Below are 19,366 nucleotides of genomic sequence, written 5' to 3'. Positions count from 1 at the left end.
TTCTGTGAGGTCAGCCATTGCCCATTTGCTCTCAAACCAAGGCCATCCTCGCTGAAGTAAATGGCTGCACCCTAGCCTCCATACCTGGTCTGGGCTGACATAGAATAGAACTCCTTCTCTCAGGTCCCACAACACTGAATAAGGCTCTTACACTGGACATAATTCAGAATTCTCTAGATATCCTCAGGACCCCTGGTTTGTGGTAAAGTAGCTTAGTGGCCCAGGGTGTAGGATGAGTCCCCTAGGCTGCGTCCCCCTTATCAAGGCTCCATCACTCCTCTGGTAAGACAACTCAGGAGCCATGCAGGTTGTTTCCTATGTGTCTCCAAGGATGACAAATAAGGATGACAAGAGTAAACTGACTTGTAGTCTATGTGTGAACACAGGAGCAGAGAAAATTCCCATCTAGCCCTAGTCACTAAGCTCTGCGGAGAATGCCCATTTGATTTTAATACCCATGCGTCTCAGGGAAACTACAATATCCAGGAATGTAGACATCCAGTCCCAAACCCACTTTCTCACCAAATGGCTCACAAAAGACATCAACGAAAGCTCAGTGTAAATACAAATGCCAGTCAAAAGGGTGCTCATTGCATCATCGCTTAGTAACCAGAGTCAAGAAGGGGTCTAGTTAGGGAATTTTACTACATCTGTATAATAAGAACTTTGTTCACGAACAGGATTTATTATTCTGATTGTTTGCACACTCATCTTCCCTGGTAGCAAACAGTATTCAGAAATAGTACACAGATGCCCTCTTGTGTTACCTCTACAACATGCAAATCTACAAAGGTCCAACCACCAGTGGTTCAATTAGCTTTGCCATTTGCAAGTCACCATGTCCATTAATGAATATCCTCACTAGTAATTCATAAAACACATCAGATCTCTTTATTAATTTCAATAGAATTCTTTGGCATAAACTTGTAAATATCGGAAAAGCATACAATATACTCTTGTCCCGGTCCCATCCTCATCCAAATATCCAGATATTTTTAAAAAGTTTTATATCATCTCATCTCATTACACTTAATACTCAGTTCATCTCTAATCTGTCCTTAGTGAGTGTGTGTTTGTGCCACTCCTTTACTACTAGCAACTCCATGACCCCGCAGGACTTTTCTTTCCTAACAGTTGACAAGGGCACCCCTCACAAAGAGCCACTGTGGTCTCTTATTAGGCAGGGATCTCTAAAGGAGCAGAACCAACAGAAGATAAAGGGAGATTAAGTAGAGTGGATCACATGATCAGAGGCTGGACAGTCCCACAATGGCTGGCTGTATACTGGAGAGACAGAGATCCCAGTAGCTGCTCAATCCAAGAAGTCAGATGCCTCAAAACAATGGGGACCAGTTGTAAAGCCTCAGTCCAAAGCTGAAGCTCTAGAAGTTTCCTGAAAAGTCACTGCTGTGAGTTTGGAGGGAGGGAAAAAAGGCTGAAGAAATTGGGGTTTGATGGCTGTGAGCCGTGGCAGCCCTCATGGACAAGCTCAGGAAAACTGAGCTAGCATGCTTCCTTCTCCTTCCATGTTGTCCCATCCCAACCTGAATCTTATTGGCTAGTGCAAATCCATCCTAAGACAGGTTCTTCCTTCTCAGTCACCGTTCAACATGTCAATCATCTCTAGAAACATCCTTTATTAATCTCCTCAAGTATCTCTCATTCCAATCAAGTTGACAATCAAGATGAATTACCAGCATCAATGGCCATGTGTGGGGCACCTACTATGAGCTACAAATGCAAACAAAATTAAAACTGTTAGAAGTATACAGACACAGCTGGCTGCTGGTGGATCACACCTGTAAACCCTCCTACCACAAAGATGTGATCTGAGAATCCCTGTTCAAAGTCAGCCCAGGCAGAAAAGTCTGTGAAACTCTTAACCTCTAAAGAGCCAGAAGTGCAGCTCAAGTAGTAAAGCACCAGATTTGAGCAAAAGTGTAAGGGACAGTGCCAAGGCCCTGAATTAATGACCCAATACCAGCACAAAAATAAATAAATACATAAATAAGTAAATGTTTTTTTGCTGGTCTTAATACAAATGGATGTTCTGTTTCTTTACTTCTTTGTATTTATGACGGGTACTTAAACTGTTTTTGTCTTAAAAGTGGTAAATTCTTACTTGGCCCCACGAATTAATTAAAAGCAGAAAAAAAAAGCCTAGCATCTCTGTCTCCATTCTGTATTCGTTGTTGTTCTAAGCTAGCCTCTCTAGTCACCTTGGATTTGAGCAAAGACAAGCCTGATGGATAACATCTTCATGACAAGGGCTTGAAACGACTCTTAAGGAACAGCAGAGCCTGTGGGACAGACCACTCCCAAATGAAGGAGATTACCTGCCATGACCAGGCTGCATCCTGGGGCTGGAGGAATCATCTCCTAGGAACCAGACAGCTCCCCTTGAGCAGTAACAGATAACAACTTCTCCAGAACACAAGCGAAGCAGAACCAGTGACCAAACAAGCCACATCGGAAGCTAAGACTCTAACTGCATAACTTTTACCCCCTGCCTCGAATCCTTCCTCTATTTAAACCTAACACTTACAATGTCTGTACCCTCAAAGCCTCATCTCCACATTCCCTTTTTACCCTTCATCATGTCTCTATGTACTGTACAGTGACTGGACTTGGCATATTCCTTTCCTAATGAACTTCTCTAATGCTTTCCCGGCATTTCACATCTTGCCTGAATTCTGCTTTCTCTGGACAGGTGGACAGTGGTAGATGCCTGGACTGCCTCTCCGGGTCTCCTGTAGAGAAGGACACAGGGAGAAGACAGTCATCTGTCCGCTCTGGAGAAAAGCAAGCTTCGGAAATAACCAGTCTTGCTGTACCTGGACATAGACTCCCAGTCTCTAGAACTATATCATTGAAGCCACCAAGTCTGGGTATCCATCCTCTTCTGTGATGAGTTTTCTCCTTAGGCTTTCTCTCACTTAGCAATCTTAAATACTTAGGGGCCAAGTCTTCACTCCTCCCTGCCCTCATCCTCCTGGAAAATTCTCTGCTTCAGTTCTGCTTATTATATCTTAGGTTTTAACATATGGATATTTTTATATGTTAAAATGTCATATTTTTTACCATACAGAAAGCAGTTTCTAGGGCACTCATGAAAATTAGAATCAATAATGCCTTTCAATGTCAGAAAGGGCTTGAAGGTGCCAACTGTTGATAGCAAGATATATATACTAAAACTTCCTGAGATTGGCCTTGGTCGTGCACACCAAAATCTTAAAAAGAAAAAAAAAAATGATACCTAAGCGAAATGCTGAGTATCCCAGGCAACCAGGTGGAAAATCAGAAATGGGGGCGGGGGGGAGATGAACTGTAAATGAGCCTTATTACCCATCATAGAAATAAAAAAAAATCTACTTTGGAGACATACTACTATGGAGGATGATAGTTGGAGCCAACCTGGGCCAAACAGTTTGTGAGACCACATCTCAACCAAAAAAAAAAAAAAGAAAAAAGCTGCACCTAATGGTATACGCCTGGCATCTCAGCTATATAAAAACTGTATCACAGTTCAGGCTGGCAGTGCACTAATAAGCGAATTTATTCAAAAAATAGGGCAAAGCTCAAGTTGTAGAGCACCTATTGTAGCAATTGAAGGGCCTGACTTCAAACCCTAGTACTACCAATATAAACAAGTAAATAAATAAATTCTAAAATATATAAAAGAGAATTTAGGGGCTGGGGATATGGCCTAGTGGCAAGAGTGCCTGCCTCATATACATGAGGCCCTGGGTTCGATTCCCCAGCACCACATATACAGAAAATGGCCAGAAGTGGCGCTGTGGCTCAAGTGGCAGAGTGCTAGCCTTGAGCAAAAAGAAGCCAGGGACAGTGCTCAGGCCCTGAGTCCAAGCCCTAGGACTGGCAAAAAAAAAAAAAAGAGAATTTAGAAAAGAGAAACAATTTATCCATCAAAATGAGTAACTTTTTCTGAGTGACAAATTAATACTGTATATAAAAGCTTGAAACTTACAGGCTCTTTTTGTCTAAGAAATCCTTCGTTAAGGAATTTAGTCTAATTAAATCATGTAAATAATGCTATGAAAATATTCACTACAACATTTTTGGGAGGAGAGGGTTCAATAATGTGTCCGATAATATTAAATGGGGGAAAAGTATGATAGTTTTCTACAAAATGAGTTTTGTTAAAAAAATCTATGCATATGTATGACCAGTATTCTGAAAAGCTATGCACCCACACATAATTTCTGGCAGCGAGTATATAAATAGTTTTTTTTTTCTCTAACTCCTCTGAATTTCTGCAGAGGGGGTGGATGGCTTTTGTTATTTAAAATTTTATGTAGTATTGTAGCCCAATGGAAAGCATGTAAACAATGTATAATGATAAAATCCAGGGTACAGTTAGAGAACCAACACATTCATTTAAAAAAAATAGAAGGAAAGAAAAATAAAACAGGCCACACACAATGAGGAAGCAGTGATTTATTGCAATGTGCCACAAATCTGAAATCTGTTGCCATCATGTGGGAGGAATGAATGAGGTATATAAGAAGTGCTTGTTGGAATCACATCAAAACAAACTGATTTAAAGTGCCAGTGCACCACGTGGGGTTTGCTTGTGGGACAGCTGGCAGCTTTGTCTGACCTGCTGAACTCTTCTGGGGAAAGGAAAGTGTTACCACGGAAAACAAACTTTATCCCATCAAACCCTGTCCCATGAATTGCCCATAGTGAGCTTCCAGAACCAACTTAGATGTAAGGCAGTCAGTCTGTCAGAACAGAATCACTGCCACTTCATAAATGAGTCTCTGCCTTGGTGTTATTGATAAGAAGAGAAAAGGAAAAAAAAAAAAAAAACTAAGTAAGCCCTCTAGCTTCACTTGCTCTTCATTGACTTTTTAAGGAACATCAAGGATTTGGGAGGCCACATAGCTAGGCAGTGCATTATCAGTTTCTAACCAGCTTTGCCACAGACAATGCTTCGGGCACGTGGGTCATGATAACGGTTGCCTCGGTTACCATGCAGAAACTCAAAGGCTACTATGCTGAAATCAACTGCACTTGGCCTGCAGATGCTGGACGCATGTGATCAGACCTGGAGACTTGGCATCTCTTCTCACACTGTGTCTGTCCTCTTTGCTGCCTTAAGCTTTGGATCTGATTTTACAGAGCTGTGCCTGTAGACATGGGATCTTAAAAAAAAATGGTTTGTGTAATTCTGTAACACAAGGCTAACTTGGCCTCTTCCCCATTGGGGCCATGTGTTCCTACTCCACCTTTGGGCTCTTTCAACACTTCAGGCACCTCCAGCCTTAATCATCAGGCCCAGACTAAACCATAAGGGCTGGAAGTTTGTGCAAGATGACAGCATCGACAGCAGGAAGAACTCAAGAGAGTTCTTAGGCAAAGCCAACTGCCTGGTCACCAGTAAACCTCCAGGCCAGGGTGTTTGCACACCAAGAGGAAAAATAGTTTTCAAGATCATGCCCACAGCCAGTGGAAAATGACTAGATTTCAGCCGTCCTCAGCCAATCAACAAAATAGGGAACAAGCTGAGCCATCTCTTGATCGGTGTTAACTCTCTTCATCCACCTTTTCCTCCATTACAACTTGGCATGTATTTTTGCAATGTTTGGCTCAGTGCCATTTCTCCTGTTTCATGCCATAAAATCTCCTTTCCATACCTAAACAAGCTTGATATGGAACATGAAAACCTGCTCCAAACTTCCTGTCAGTACCCCAAATTCTTCTATCTAAATGTGCAGCTGTAAAGTCTTTAAGAAAATGAGATACTGACTTTCTAATCCATATTCTGCATGTCTGATCCACGAATTCTTCTGCTCCAAAGAGTCCCTGCTATGATTTGGGTGATCAAAGACATGTAGCCTCCTGAGATCGCTCTGTTGGTAACAATAGCTGTGCCACCACAGTGCCTTCACTGTGACATTTAAGGAACAAGAAAGACAGCTGTGGACAGACACTCATCTTCTTCATCTCCACTGTAGGGAGACTTCAGGGCAGCCAGAAGGGCAGGGGCAGAGGGCAGAGAAAATGAGTTTAATCCACTCTTTAAAGGAAGTGCTATTGAATGATGACAAAGCAACCAAGATTCTCAGGCCCTTGTTTTCTAGTTTATGAAATGATACAATGATGCCCCGGGTTCCTGAAAATGAGAACAACACCTGAAGTGCCTGTTCAGTTAAAGATCTATAGTAATAGACAAAGATGGGCCAAATATGTGAACCTCAATAATACTCAAGCACCCAGGTTCTCAACAGAATGGGGTGTCTGCCTAGCTCCTCTTTTATTTCTATCACATATGAAGTAAGACTTCACAAAAATCTTGTAATCGTGGAGGCATCACATAACCTAAGAGTCAAGGGCTGCTCCCCAACATGTGAACCTCTGGGAAGTCAGTTGTGAGCATTTTCCAACAAAGGATGAACTCTAAACTTAAGTGCGGTATTATTTTGAGAAAATCACTAAGTCGCAGAATCTTGAAAGATAGATATGGCCAACACAGAGAGAGCAGTCATCCTGAAAGGACTCTGAGAACTCCAATTCCATGTGAAACCAAAACTTGAATTTGTCATCTACATGAGACCACTGACCCCTGGCCTGTCTCGAAGATGTTTGCTTCTTCTCCTTTCCTACCAACCCTGATGCAATCCCAAAAGTACCTGAATGAGTCACTCCTGGCACTAAGACTTATTATTGGTCATCATCTTTCTCTACTCCAATCATAACACAGGTCCTGTCTTTGGTAAGGGAATAAAATTACATTGTATTTCCAAATTCCTTAGGTTTGTATGTTATGAAACTAACATTTTAGATCAAATGTATTAGAATATACCTGTAATCCCAGCTACTCAAGGAGGCAGAAGTAGGGGATACCAGGCTAGGCTGGCCCCAGGCAAAAGCAAGTATAAGATCTATCTGAAAAACAAACTAAAAGGGCCAGGGACATAGCTAAGGTGGTAGAGTTTTTGTTTAGCAAGCATGGGGTCCTAAGGTCAAACTCTAGAACCTCCAAAAGTAAAAAAAAGCAAAAGAAAAAAAGAACAAAAATACTGCCAATTTAGGATGTTATCATATCCAAGGCCTTTCCAAGTACAGGAACTGTTTCCATGTCATTTAAACATGTAACTTCAGTATGATACTGAGATTAGCACAATATAATTAATTATTCTTCCACAATAAATATTTTTGCCTTCCCTGAAGATGAACCATCATGGTAGCCATTCATAGCCCACCTCCATGTCCTTGTAAGGCAGAAATTGTCGAACATGGAGGACAAAGGATGCTACAGGCAGAGGGAGCTGCCATGGGCCACTGCCACTGCGTACTGCAAGTACACACCTGGAAGCCTTTCCTGGGGCAACACACAGGACCAGCTCAGGACTAACATTAGCATCACACAGTAGGAATATAGCTTTTATACAAAAGAAGCTGCATAAAAAGGACCCAACTGTATCACATCAACTTTCAAAAACCAGCAAAAAAGATCCAGAGATCTAGAAATCACTTTGTGTGACACTGTCTTGAAAAAAAAATTGTTTAAGTCTTCTTCTATGGCGATAAGAGACCACAAGACAAGGGAACAGGGTGTTAATGCAACTAAGGAATATAACTTGCACATATGGAAATGTCACAATGGAAGCTATCATTCTACACATTTAAAATACACTAATAAAATGTGCGAGGAAGAACTTTCTAAAACACAGATGAATATGGAACTGGGAATTTTTATTTTGTCAGTCATGGGGCTTGAGCTTGAACTCAGGGCCTGGGCACTGTCTCTGATCTTCTTCGCTCAAAATTAACATTCTACCATGTTGAGCCATAGCTTCACTTCCAGTTTTCTGGTGGTTAATTGGAGATAAGGGACTTATGGACTTGCCTGCCTGAGCTAGCTCTGAAGCATGATCCTCAGATCTCAGCCTCTTGAGTAGCTACAATTACAGGTGTGAGCCCCCAGCACCTGGCATCAGGAAATGTTTATAAATATCGGTAAGTGTTCCCCATCACAAGATTCTTCTTGTTTTAACAACTGGAAAATTAAATGTGTCCAATCATAATTGAAATGGCTCAAGGTAGGATGTATAACTATATTGCCAGGCTTGTAGAAGAGGCAGATGTTCCCATGGTCTACCTTGGAATATGAATGTGTTCTAAATAAATACCAGCACTTTCATGGCATCGTGAATAACTTTTCTCTGGGTTACCCATTTAACATAGCACAACATATCTCATACCTGGGAAATCCAAACAGGACAGGAGCGCATCGTAACCAATGGCCATGCTGCCGACATGACAGCGATGAGCCCCACGAGGTGCACACTTTTCAAAGCACTGGGAGCGGAAGGAACGACACTGGATACTCTAGAGAAGATGTCATCACCCAACGGAGGTTGGGAGAAGCTCCGTGTCTATGAAACTTTGCTTATATAATTCACTCTAAGTACAATGGGTCACTATTAGAATAAGACAATGTATGTCATGCTCATACATACTCTCTTTCATTCACCAGCATTTTGATTTTATTAAAATAATGAACACCTACCTGTGCCGTTGAAGTTAAATATCAGAGGGCTGGAGTTTCTCAGCCACTGCCTAGTGGCGCCTGGGTTCTTCCCAGGTAAGTGCATTTGGGATGGATTTGGAGCTTGTTCTTCACGCGCTCAGAAGTCAATTCAAACAATGGCCTCCTAAGTCTGTGCCTCACACCTCCCCAGCTCCACGAGCTCACAGCACCCTGGACTCCCCTTTCATGACACATGACACCACAATTAAGCAACTGATTGCAGAAACACATAATTAGCACTTTGATATCGGTCTTCCCCTACCAATATGAATGTGAATGCATGGAAAGGAATGCTCCTTTCTCCTATTGCTTTAATAGACTAAAGGCTGAAGAAGTAAACGTGTCATGACTAAATTAAAGTGACTGTTTCTCCCACTTTCATCAAGAGTTATCACTGAGTAAGCCTTGGAGAATAATTTTCTAATAAAAGTCTGCAAACAATTCAAGTTTCCATCCCATGACACTAGATCCTATGTCTCACTCCTAAGGTGGCCCCAACTTTCTTTGTCAAAATTTAGAAATCAATGGGAACATTCTCTAAACCCTAAACTACTACCTCCTAGTAGAAGTTAAATTCATTTTGGTATTCACTATTGATACCATGTTAACTACTAAAGTGATTTCACTAAGACATAAAAGAGAGCATGCAATAAAACTCAAAGCAAAGAAAAGAAAAAAAAAAAAAAACTCAAAGCAAGCAAAACCAAAAAGGAACACAAAGGCTAATCCTGTGACATTTCAATTGTGATGCAACAATACTGGGAAGTACATTATACAATATTTCTATCATCCATGTATGTTGCTTCTTGTCCAGATGAGTTACCCAGTTATTGTCACTGTAGGTATGAAAATAGGAAGCCTATAGTTTGTGGTGATGGATTATGTTTGGGTGCTGTAATCAAGCTCAGATGTTGACAAGGCCCAGAGAGTCTCTCAAACACATCTCAGGAAATATTAGGTTGGCATGTAAAGGCAAAAATAAAGATAGGACTTGCCTCACCAAAAGGCGTTGTTGCTGGCACTCAAGAACAGATGACCACCCTGCAGAAACAGGTGAACTCACAGGTAGCTCCCTCCTCCCATGCCTGGGGTGGATTAGGGACACTCCCTTGGCAGCAAAAGTAAGTGCCTGTGAAAAGGCGCCACCATGTACAAGAATCTGTCCCTTCTAATCACTCTATGGCTTCGGCTTCTGTCCACACTCCTCTTATACTGTCACCTTGAAGCCTCTCTCCTGCCTCAGGGTTTTTCCTTAGGCATCCTTTCTACTTTCTCATAGCTTATGCTTCCAGTAGACTTCTTTTGGGGTCTTGCAGTTCCTAATCATATCACCAGTTCACCAGCTCACTCTATCTTTTGAATGCAGGAGTGATTTAGTCATCTTCCTCTCCCTAACAGGCAAAGTGCTCGTGACGCAGGAGGCTGGGTCACCCTGATGATCTAGACAGCTGTACAGAATAAGTGATAACATGGTTATCCACTGAGAACAAACATTGATTGGGGCCACATGGCCTTGGACAGAAACCCCTGGGAAAATAAGTGTGACTAACTTAGGTCAAGAACAGGAAACTAGTTCATGGAAAGAACAATCTGGTAAACTAAGGCTAGGGTACAGGAAAGTTCTGTTTTCTCAAGTAAAATAACAGGAGTTCACATTTTGCTTGTTTCTCTATTCTCTTACTCTCTTTCATGTTTGGTACTGAAAAAAATTAAAAATGAAATCAACAAAGATTTAAAATGCCATGGTATAAATACAAGATCCGCAACTGGACCCTTGTTTCTAATTTGACTTTTCACCTTTTAAACCCATTTCTCATTCTTGATTTTCATCCAAACTTCACTGTTCTCAAACACATAATAGACAAAGGCATGAGAATTTTGCTTGGGACTACAGAAAAACAAGTTGCAGTTCACCCTTGGACCATACCCAATTTTCTGCCGTCACAAAACTGTTTTTCAATCACTCTGTGTAGAAGAAGCAGATTATACCAAGAGAGGAACAAAAGTTTCCTTTTATCTATTCTTCCAGGTTTTTTAATGTCTGAGTAGAATGCTCTAGCTATCAAAAAAACTAATGTCACAAATTTCAAAGTTAAGATAATAAAATAGTAAGCATAGTGTATTTAACATCTAAATTACTTTTAAGTCAGAAAAAAAGTCTTCCTAAGTTCCCATGTCTTTTGTGGCCTTGTTTCTAAAAGTAAATTTATAAGTATAAAAGTAAAACGAAAGTTTTGGAGGGAGAAAAGTATAGAGAATTCTTAAGTAAACAAACAACTCTCCTATTTTTTATTTCAAATATTACGAGTATGTTTAGTGATACTATAAAATATCCAATTCATACTTTTGGAATTTAAAACAGGAACCATAAAATTCAAATGTGGTAGAATTTAGTGTTTATTCAATGCAAAGTTTAGCAATGTACAGTTATGCACCGAGGAGGGACTTTTACAAAATAATATGATGAAGGTCAGGTCCAATCTGTTGAAGCATATATAAGGCCAAAACTAGGAACTAGCTAGCAATTCCTATTATGTTCTATGATAAATGAGCCATTCTTAGCCAAAAAATCTGTGTAGCCTCCCATTTCATGTACTCAATTTGTGCATTTCTGTTTTGTGCTCCAAGCTGTTTCTTTCATCTTACAAATGTAAAAAAATTAGAATTGTAGTAGTGAGGGCATGTGAAGAATTTAATCTTAAAAGAAGTGAACTACAATGACGCTTTATTGAAGTACTTTGATATAAAATCAGAAAGACACTAAGCTTTAAAAGGCATCATATTGTTAGCAGTTCATACATAATGAATACGAAAGAAAGGAAAACATATAGTGAATGAATCCCCAATATAAATGAACTAGAGCCAGGGCTCTTGGTAAATCTAATGCTCAGGGTATCGCTAGGATATGTTTCCTGTGAGTAATGACTTATCTTCCAAGAAACCACACTGAGAGCCAAGAAATAGAACTATTTTGTTAAATCTTGCATTATTTAGTCCAACCAAATGTGTAGAGACAGGGAGTGAATGTGTTATCATGGAAAGTGGACACAAAATGTGAAGACCTTAAACAGACTCTATGGGAAGCTCAAATCTCTCATGGTGAATACTTGCACAGACCATGGGAAAGCTACAGCCAACACACCTATTTCTCAGACTCATTTTGATATGCTTCAAGTCATTTTAGGTAGACAAATCAGCAATTTGCTTCTAAATCAGTATGAACAGTAATGACAATGGTAGCCTTGAAGGGTTTGTGAGTGCAGGGAACTTGTGAGGTGCTAGGCTTCCTGTGTTATTTCAGTGACCAATGCCACTGTATTTGATAAAGATGATAATGTCTTATCCCACACTTAGTGTGACATCTACTAACATATAAACTCATTTGCATAGGTTAATCCTTTGGGTGGTACAATGTTTCTCCGGTCTACCATGGCTTCAAGATTCACAATGTAGAGGGGGGGAAAAAACAACCCATGAATTAAAGCATTTCTACTAAAATATATTTTAATAGCTGGTGTTAACAATTTGCATAACAAAAGCCACATTGTATTCATCACATCATATCATTCTATAAGCCCCATTCCTTTGAAAAACATTAAGTGTTCCCTTCAAAACTATTATGCTCTCCAAGCTTAGAAATGAATCATCAAGCACAATTCTACATATTTGGAAGTAAACAGAGTCAAAGTATCCAATGATTCAAATTTTACACTGTTATCATTGGCCAGATACTGACAGTTCCATGTCCATCATGCCTGTCACATACTTGGTGCTGCTTCTGACATGCTCCGCGATTCATTGTATGGGCACAAAAGAATGGGACTGTGATGCAGAGGTCTCTTTCCCCGCAAAAACAAATCATTCTTAACAGCAACTGGATTACAGTAATGTATACACTATGCAAACTGGATACTATATATCAAACACAAAAAGCATATTAAGTTTCCATGAATATACTGGAGTCAGAGAGACACCTAGGGAGGAAATTTGTCCAAGAATCCATCCAGGCCTGTGGGATCTTAACAGTGTACGAATCATGAGATGACATTCACACAGCCTCATATGATACCTTGGCTTTTTTAAAATAACCAATAGTTGACAGATGCTTAAGAAAGCGTCCGTCCTAACAGGCATGAACACTTCAGAAAAAGACTGTCATTTTAGCACCCTTAAGTTATTTTACATAGCTTCCTATTCAACTAAAGATGTATCATCATTGGCCATGTGACCCAACACAACCACAATCTAGCCACATCTTAGATTATAAGAAGCAAAAGCTAATGTATAATTAACTTATAAAGTGAAGTTCATTTACATAGCAAATTCAGCCTCATTAACACAATAATTCTTAGAATAGGTACTTTAAATCCCACACCTAAAGTTAATGTTTATACATGTCAACTATATATAAATCCACAAAGAACTTTCCAGAAATAGATGGAAGTAGTTCATGTTTTCTAAAGCCCTAAATCTTTAAGAGGGAAAATACAATCACCTATCACCTATAATATCTGTCAAGGGAATCTCACCTTCCCACCATAAAAATACCAATCATGTGTAATAAAATATCACTCTAGGATAGGCAGAAGCTTGCTTGCTTCGTTTTCTTTCCAAGACCATAATGATAAAAAGGTTAACAATCATAAAGGCACCTGCTTTTATATCTACCTATATCCTAAGTTTGGTATAAACTTTACCCACTTTATATAGGAGTGTGCTATTCAAAATCACACCCATTTTCTTTTCTTTTCACTGAATACATTCCATTGCAGATGGAAGGAACTAAAAAGGAGGGGTACCTCTTGAATTTCTGTTTTGAAAAAGTCTTCTTTCTAATTCTTCGAGCCTTCTAAATTTCTATACAGAGAAGGTAAAGAAAGAAAGATGGTACTAAAACTGGCAAAAGTGCATCCTCATCATCTTTAAGCAATGTACCTAGTAGCAAGAGAGGGGCTGTCTCACCTCATCAACAGTCACGCAAGGTGCTTATAGAAATTGTGCTTCAATTCCTGTATGGTCTATGAAGGTTAGAATGCATGGTAAGATCCAGGGTTTTCATGGAGAGCCCACACCAGATAAATACTTCAAACTGGGCTACTTGGCAGATGTGCAAACAATAACAGGACACAAAGAATTCATTTGACCATGGGTTAGAAATAGAAAGCTTTCCAGAGAACAAGAAGTAAAAAAAAGAAAAAAAAACCTTCTACTACAAAAGCTTACAAGAAAACCAAAGTATTCTGTTGCTATGCTTGCCTTAACAGTAATATGATCTATGCACAGTTTTGTAATCAGAATCTTTTAAAAGTGTGCCAAACTGCTTCTTGTGCTTTGGTCAGATAGGAGAATGCATCAAATTTCAAAAACGGGTGCATGACCTCTGCTTGCCATTTACAGTCTTCTTTAACTTCAATTTCTTTTCTTTTCTTTTTTTTTTTGCCAGTCCTGGGCCTTGAACTCAGGGCCTGAGCAGTGTCCCTGGCTTCCTTTTGCTCAAGGCTAGCACTCTGCCGCTTGAGCTACAGCGCCACTTCTGGCTGTTTTCTATAGACGTGGTGCTGAGGAATCAAGCCTAGGGCTTCATGTATACGAGGCAAGCATTCTTGCCACTAGGCTATTTTCCCAGCCCTTTAACTTCAATTTCTAAAAGGCTTGTTTTCAAATTCTTCCTTAGCTGTCAGTGTTATGTATGCTTTATCTGCTACGTATGCAGTATCCAAGTGCAGCCGGGTAGGAGGCATATGGAAAGAGGAAAAGGTGTTTAAGAAAATACATTTTTAAACTGATGCTGTAAAAACAGGCTTTGGTATGAGGCATCTATGTCTCATTTATTTTACTGACATGTTTAATGTCCTGGCTAGTATTAGAAACAACACCAACACTATCAAACTACAACCTCCGGAGCATGCAATGTCTTGTTCAGCCTCAGTCTTTATTTAAATATAATTGTCCTCTCGTTGAATTCTGGTCCTCTATTAATTCCAAAAGTTATGAAGCAGAAACACCTTGCTTTGCATTCATAGGATACTTATTTCCTAAATATGTTCGACTTTGATATTCAGTGAATGTGATCTTGAAATCAGCGAATGAGAAAAACCATGAAATATAAACTGCCACTTTATGATAACCTTCCTAATTACAAGTCAGTTTCTTTTGAGCTTCAAAAATTGTACCTGTCCTATAATTAGTCCAAATGTTCATCAACAACTACTCTTTTTATAAATAATCACACACATACAAAAGAAAACAGTCTGTGGAAACAGAAAGACATATTTACTGGGCAGGTTTACTGTCCCTGTTTAGGATGCACGGGTTTTAGCAAAATTATTACAAGTTCAATTTATAGTTCTGTGTGCAGGCATCAGACATGGAGTCAATCAATTTAGTCATAACTGGCCATTTAAATGATGGAAATTGGTTAGACTTGTTATTCTGTAATTTGTTACACTCCTAGTTATTTTCCTAAATTTTTGTTTTTTCAATTTAATGTAGCTACAGCTACATGTAAGAAAGTTTCTTTTGCTATATTAACCTAATATATGAAACTAAAAATATTCAAAAGTGTATACTGGGGGCTGGGAATATTGCCTAGTGGCAAGAGTGCTTGCCTCGTATACATGAAGCCCTGGGTTCGATACCCCAGCACCACATATATAGAAAATGGCCAGAAGTGGTGCTGTGGCTCAAGTGGCAGAGTGCTAACCTTGAGCGGGAAGAAGCCAGGGACAGTGCTCAGGCCCTGAGTCCAAGGCCCAGGACTGGCAAAAAAAAAAAAAAAAAAATGTATACTGACTGTTGGATTAGTTACCCTTTCAATAGAAAGTGTTTTGCAGGCTGTTTTGTGAATTTTCTTGAATATATCATAGAAGGTCTTTTCTTGAATATATTATAAAAGGATCTTTAGATCCCTATGTCTTATTGCATTTCTGTAACAGCTTTTCTCAGCGCATTGCTGCAAATCCCATCCTTCACCAATGCTACTCTGCTATATGTCATGAAAAAGGGCACAATCAGAATGGCACAAGAGCTACCACAGGACATCAGGAAAAAATGGGGGTGACATTTCACAAGCAAGGGCTGTATGTGTGGACATATGGCTGGAAATCCACCAGGTGACTGCAAGGATACTCAACACACAACTCTGATTTCTTTCTTTGTGTGAATGGCCCGTTCAGTGTAAACTGAACAACCTCTGGTAACATTCCTACCACATCCTCTGAAGATGACTTAAGAACAAAAACCAGAAAATGGAAAGGGAGGTTTTTAGTTTTTTTTTTCCATTCACTAGTCTTTAATGGCTACATTTGGATCCCAGAGTCCCAATACTGTTTTCCAGAAGAAAATAGTGTAGCCAACTCCCCTGTGGAGTCCACTTCTGTTCACCCAAGTTGTGATCAGTACATTCTGTATCTCATTTTATCACTGGTTCCTGTGATCTTTCCTTCACTTGTAAATCAACAGCAGCATTAAGTCAACAAAAGCTCTTCAGTAAATACCTAAATCACTTATTTACGAGAGTATATGTGTATTTCTTCTAAAGTGTTAGTCCTTCAAAACTAGAGTGCAATACAGCAGGAAAATCTCAAGCAACTTTTCAGAATAGGTTTTCCTGATGATCTGGCAACTACGGGAAAGGGCTTGGAGGCAGGAGCCCCACTGCTGGGATTAATAACAGGAACAGGCAAGGAAACTGCCTATGTTACAGAAGCTCGAACCCACATGACATGCAACAGGGCGAAGGCTACTAGGGAAATAATACAGATGACATCAAATTTTGCCCTTTGCAAGAGTAGCTGTGAAGTTATTTGGTCCTCACATTCTGTGGAACCAAGCAATTGCTTAGATCCACAGAATGTAAATGGAGAATAGGATAGCTGTGATACAGATGAGAAATAAATAGACACAGTCCACCCAGGGAACAAGGATATTTCCTGTTTGGTCCCCGAAGGCCATCAATCAATATAATTTTACCCAGACTCATTGTACCATTGCTTATATTTATTATATTAGGCAATTTTTACCAGAGTTTGAAATTGCCTAATGACTCAAAAGCTAAACAGGTGTTTTTTTTTTAATTTATTAGATGTGTTACTGAGTTACGAGAGTTGGATTTCAGTGATTCATAGTGACAGCTAAGCAGATTCATACACAGTGACATTTAGGGGACAATCAACATCTCTATTAAAGTCTACAAAAATACATTTCCCAGAGGGATTCAATAGCCAATCAAAGGAAACCATGAACACAATTAGCAGCACCAGGTCTCCAGACCTAATGGTTTTGTTTACAGAAATTACTGAAAATGCTGCTGTTTTTCAGCCCAGAAGTCATTCCTTCTTCCTAGTACCTGCAAATCTAGTTGTCAGAGGAAGGGTATATGTTATTGGAAAATAATTGCCGAGTTGTCTTTAAAGTATTCTCTATATTTTTAAAAAGGTTAAGTGTAGAATACATGAGAATAAAGCTCAAAGGGCAAGAGGAAAGAACTAATTCACAAACTCTATGTAATTGGCGGGGAGCATGCCCGTCCGCCCGGTCCTCTGCACGGTGCCGTACATCCAGCCGTCATCAATGGGCTGCACGTTAACGATGTAGTCGCCATCCCGGAAGGAGACCTCATCTTCATCCTGGGCACTGTAGTCATACATGGCCCGGTAGGTCCTCTGAGGAAAGAAGGAAAGGATCTCATGGTGAGCACCAACAGAGTCACAGCGACCATTTCCAGTTCCAGCAAATCAACACATGATACAATATCTAGAAGGTGTTTAAAGCATGCCTGTTTTTGGAAATCTGTTAAACCAGATAGAGCCTAGCATCTCACCGTGCTGATCTCAAGTTTAATTTCAGCCAAGGAAAGACATAGGATTGGAGTGTCAGAGTAGAGGTGAGGACACACTGTAGAATAAGTGGAAAAGAAAATGAGGAAAAAGATACATACAAGGGCTCGTCTGACAACAACTCCACTTTAAAATAGTAAAGTGGACCTTCCTTCACACCTCCATTGGGGCTTCAGAGTCATTCAAGAAAGCTTAGATTCACAGATTCTCCCCTGTCCCATATTCTTTAGAGAATAAGGCCTGCTATAGAGACAGACAGATCCCAATCCCATTGATTCTTGGTCCTCCAAGTGGAGAAAAATTAATGTTTCCTGTATAGGTACTCATAATTTTTGTTTCCTCTTATAATATGCAAAACATAATTAAAATAACAGTGATTTTTAAAAGGATATATATATAAACATTCTGAATGTTGATGTGCCTATTTTCAGAAATCTGGTAATGAGAGATTTTTTAATTGAATTTTCCTACATCTGTTATAATTGAAAGCTAAGGATTTAGCTAATATTAACAATCAGTAAGTCTCAAAATCAAGTGTATTTGTTGATTGAGGAAAGTGGCTGGCACACAAAGAGCCTTGGAGTCATTAAAGTTACCTTACAGTTGAGAAGATTGACCTAGATCTAAGTATTCAACAAAAACCAGGGGCCATTTTGCTTAGCATCATTTTATGTGATCATATGTACATAGCTATTGAGCTATTGTGATCCTCTACTAGAACTATGCTAGACATAAACTAATTATTACCAATGAGGGAAACCATCGAATCTATGTTTCTTTGGGTCTGGCTCACTTCACATAATATGATCTTTTCCAAGTCCTTCCCTTTCCTTTTGAATGGGGCAATGTCATTCTTTCTGAAAGAAGTATAGAATTCCTTTGTGTATATGTATCACATTTTCTTGATCCATTCATCTACTGAGGGGCATCCACGTTGGTTCCATAGTTTAGCGATAGTAAATTGTGCTGCCATGAACATAGTTGTGCTGGTAGCTTTAGTTTGGTCTTGTCTGTGATCCTTTGGGTAAATGCCCAGGAGTAGGATTGCTGAGTCATAGGGAAGCTCTATGTTTAGTCTTCTGAGGAACCTCCAGACTGCTTTCCAGAGTGGCTGAACAAGTTTACACTCCCATCAACATGTAATACCATTCCCTTTTGGCCACATCCCAACCAGCATCTGTTGTTATTAGTTTTCTTGATAATTGCCATTCTAGGGGTATGAGGTGGAATATCAAAGAAGTTTTGCTTTGTTGTTGTTTTCAATGTACTACAGAAAATTGTTTCTTTTTTCTTTCATTTTTCTTTCCTAAGGTTTAGCCCCTGTTGTCACTGTATTTTATTATGGTACTCTGGGTATTGTACATACATTTATCTGAATTAGAGAAGGAAAAGGGAGCATCAAAATGGTGAGACAAAGGATAAAGGGCAAACCAACCCATCAGAGATATTCACAAGACAATATATTGGAAATTAGCTGTAAAATTCAGGGGAGAAGCATGGGGGGGAGGGAAGGGGAGAGCAAAATGAGGGAGGGAGTAAAAAGTATGACAAAAAATTTATTTACTACCAGATATATGTAACTATAACCCTCTGTACATCACTATAACAATAAAAGTAAATTTTTTTAAAAATTTAAAAAGGGCTGGGGCCTAGTGGCAAGAGTGCGTGCCTCATATACATGAGGCCCTGGGTTCAATTCCCCAGAACCACATATACAGAAAACGGCCAGAAGTGGCGCTGTGGCTCAAGTGGCAGAGTGCTAGCCTTGAGTAAAAAGAAGCCAGGGCCAGTGCTCAGGCCCTGAGTCCAAGCCCCAGGACTGGCAAAAAAAAAAAAAAAATTTAAAAAGCCAAGGGCCAGTACAGGGCCAAGAAAAAGAATTACAGTATGACTTAGCAAGTATGACCAGATGTTTGCACATATTGCTTTCAAACATGACACTGAAGGAATAAATCAGTATTCCAATATT

The 19,366-nt window shown here is 39.6% G+C and overlaps 1 protein-coding gene across 4 annotated transcripts in view; it reads right to left on the bottom strand.

Annotated features, from left to right (window-relative positions):
- Positions 1-15,838: 15,838 nt before the first annotated feature.
- Positions 15,839-19,366, bottom strand: part of Nebl (nebulette) — a 310,643-nt gene continuing 307,115 nt past the window's right edge. For all 4 annotated transcript variants that reach the window (XM_048367951.1, XM_048367948.1, XM_048367949.1 and 1 more), the window contains one exon: positions 15,839-17,223. In XM_048367951.1, the coding sequence (XP_048223908.1) occupies positions 17,047-17,223 (177 nt within the window). In that variant the 3' untranslated portion in view covers positions 15,839-17,046. The remainder of the gene's footprint in view (positions 17,224-19,366) is intronic.

The sequence above is a fragment of the Perognathus longimembris genome, chromosome 18 (genome assembly GCF_023159225.1).
Source record: "Perognathus longimembris pacificus isolate PPM17 chromosome 18, ASM2315922v1, whole genome shotgun sequence".
NCBI lineage: Eukaryota > Metazoa > Chordata > Mammalia > Rodentia > Heteromyidae > Perognathus > Perognathus longimembris.
Note: the sequence above shows the minus strand (reverse complement) of the source record. Positions and strands in the feature narration are given on the sequence as shown.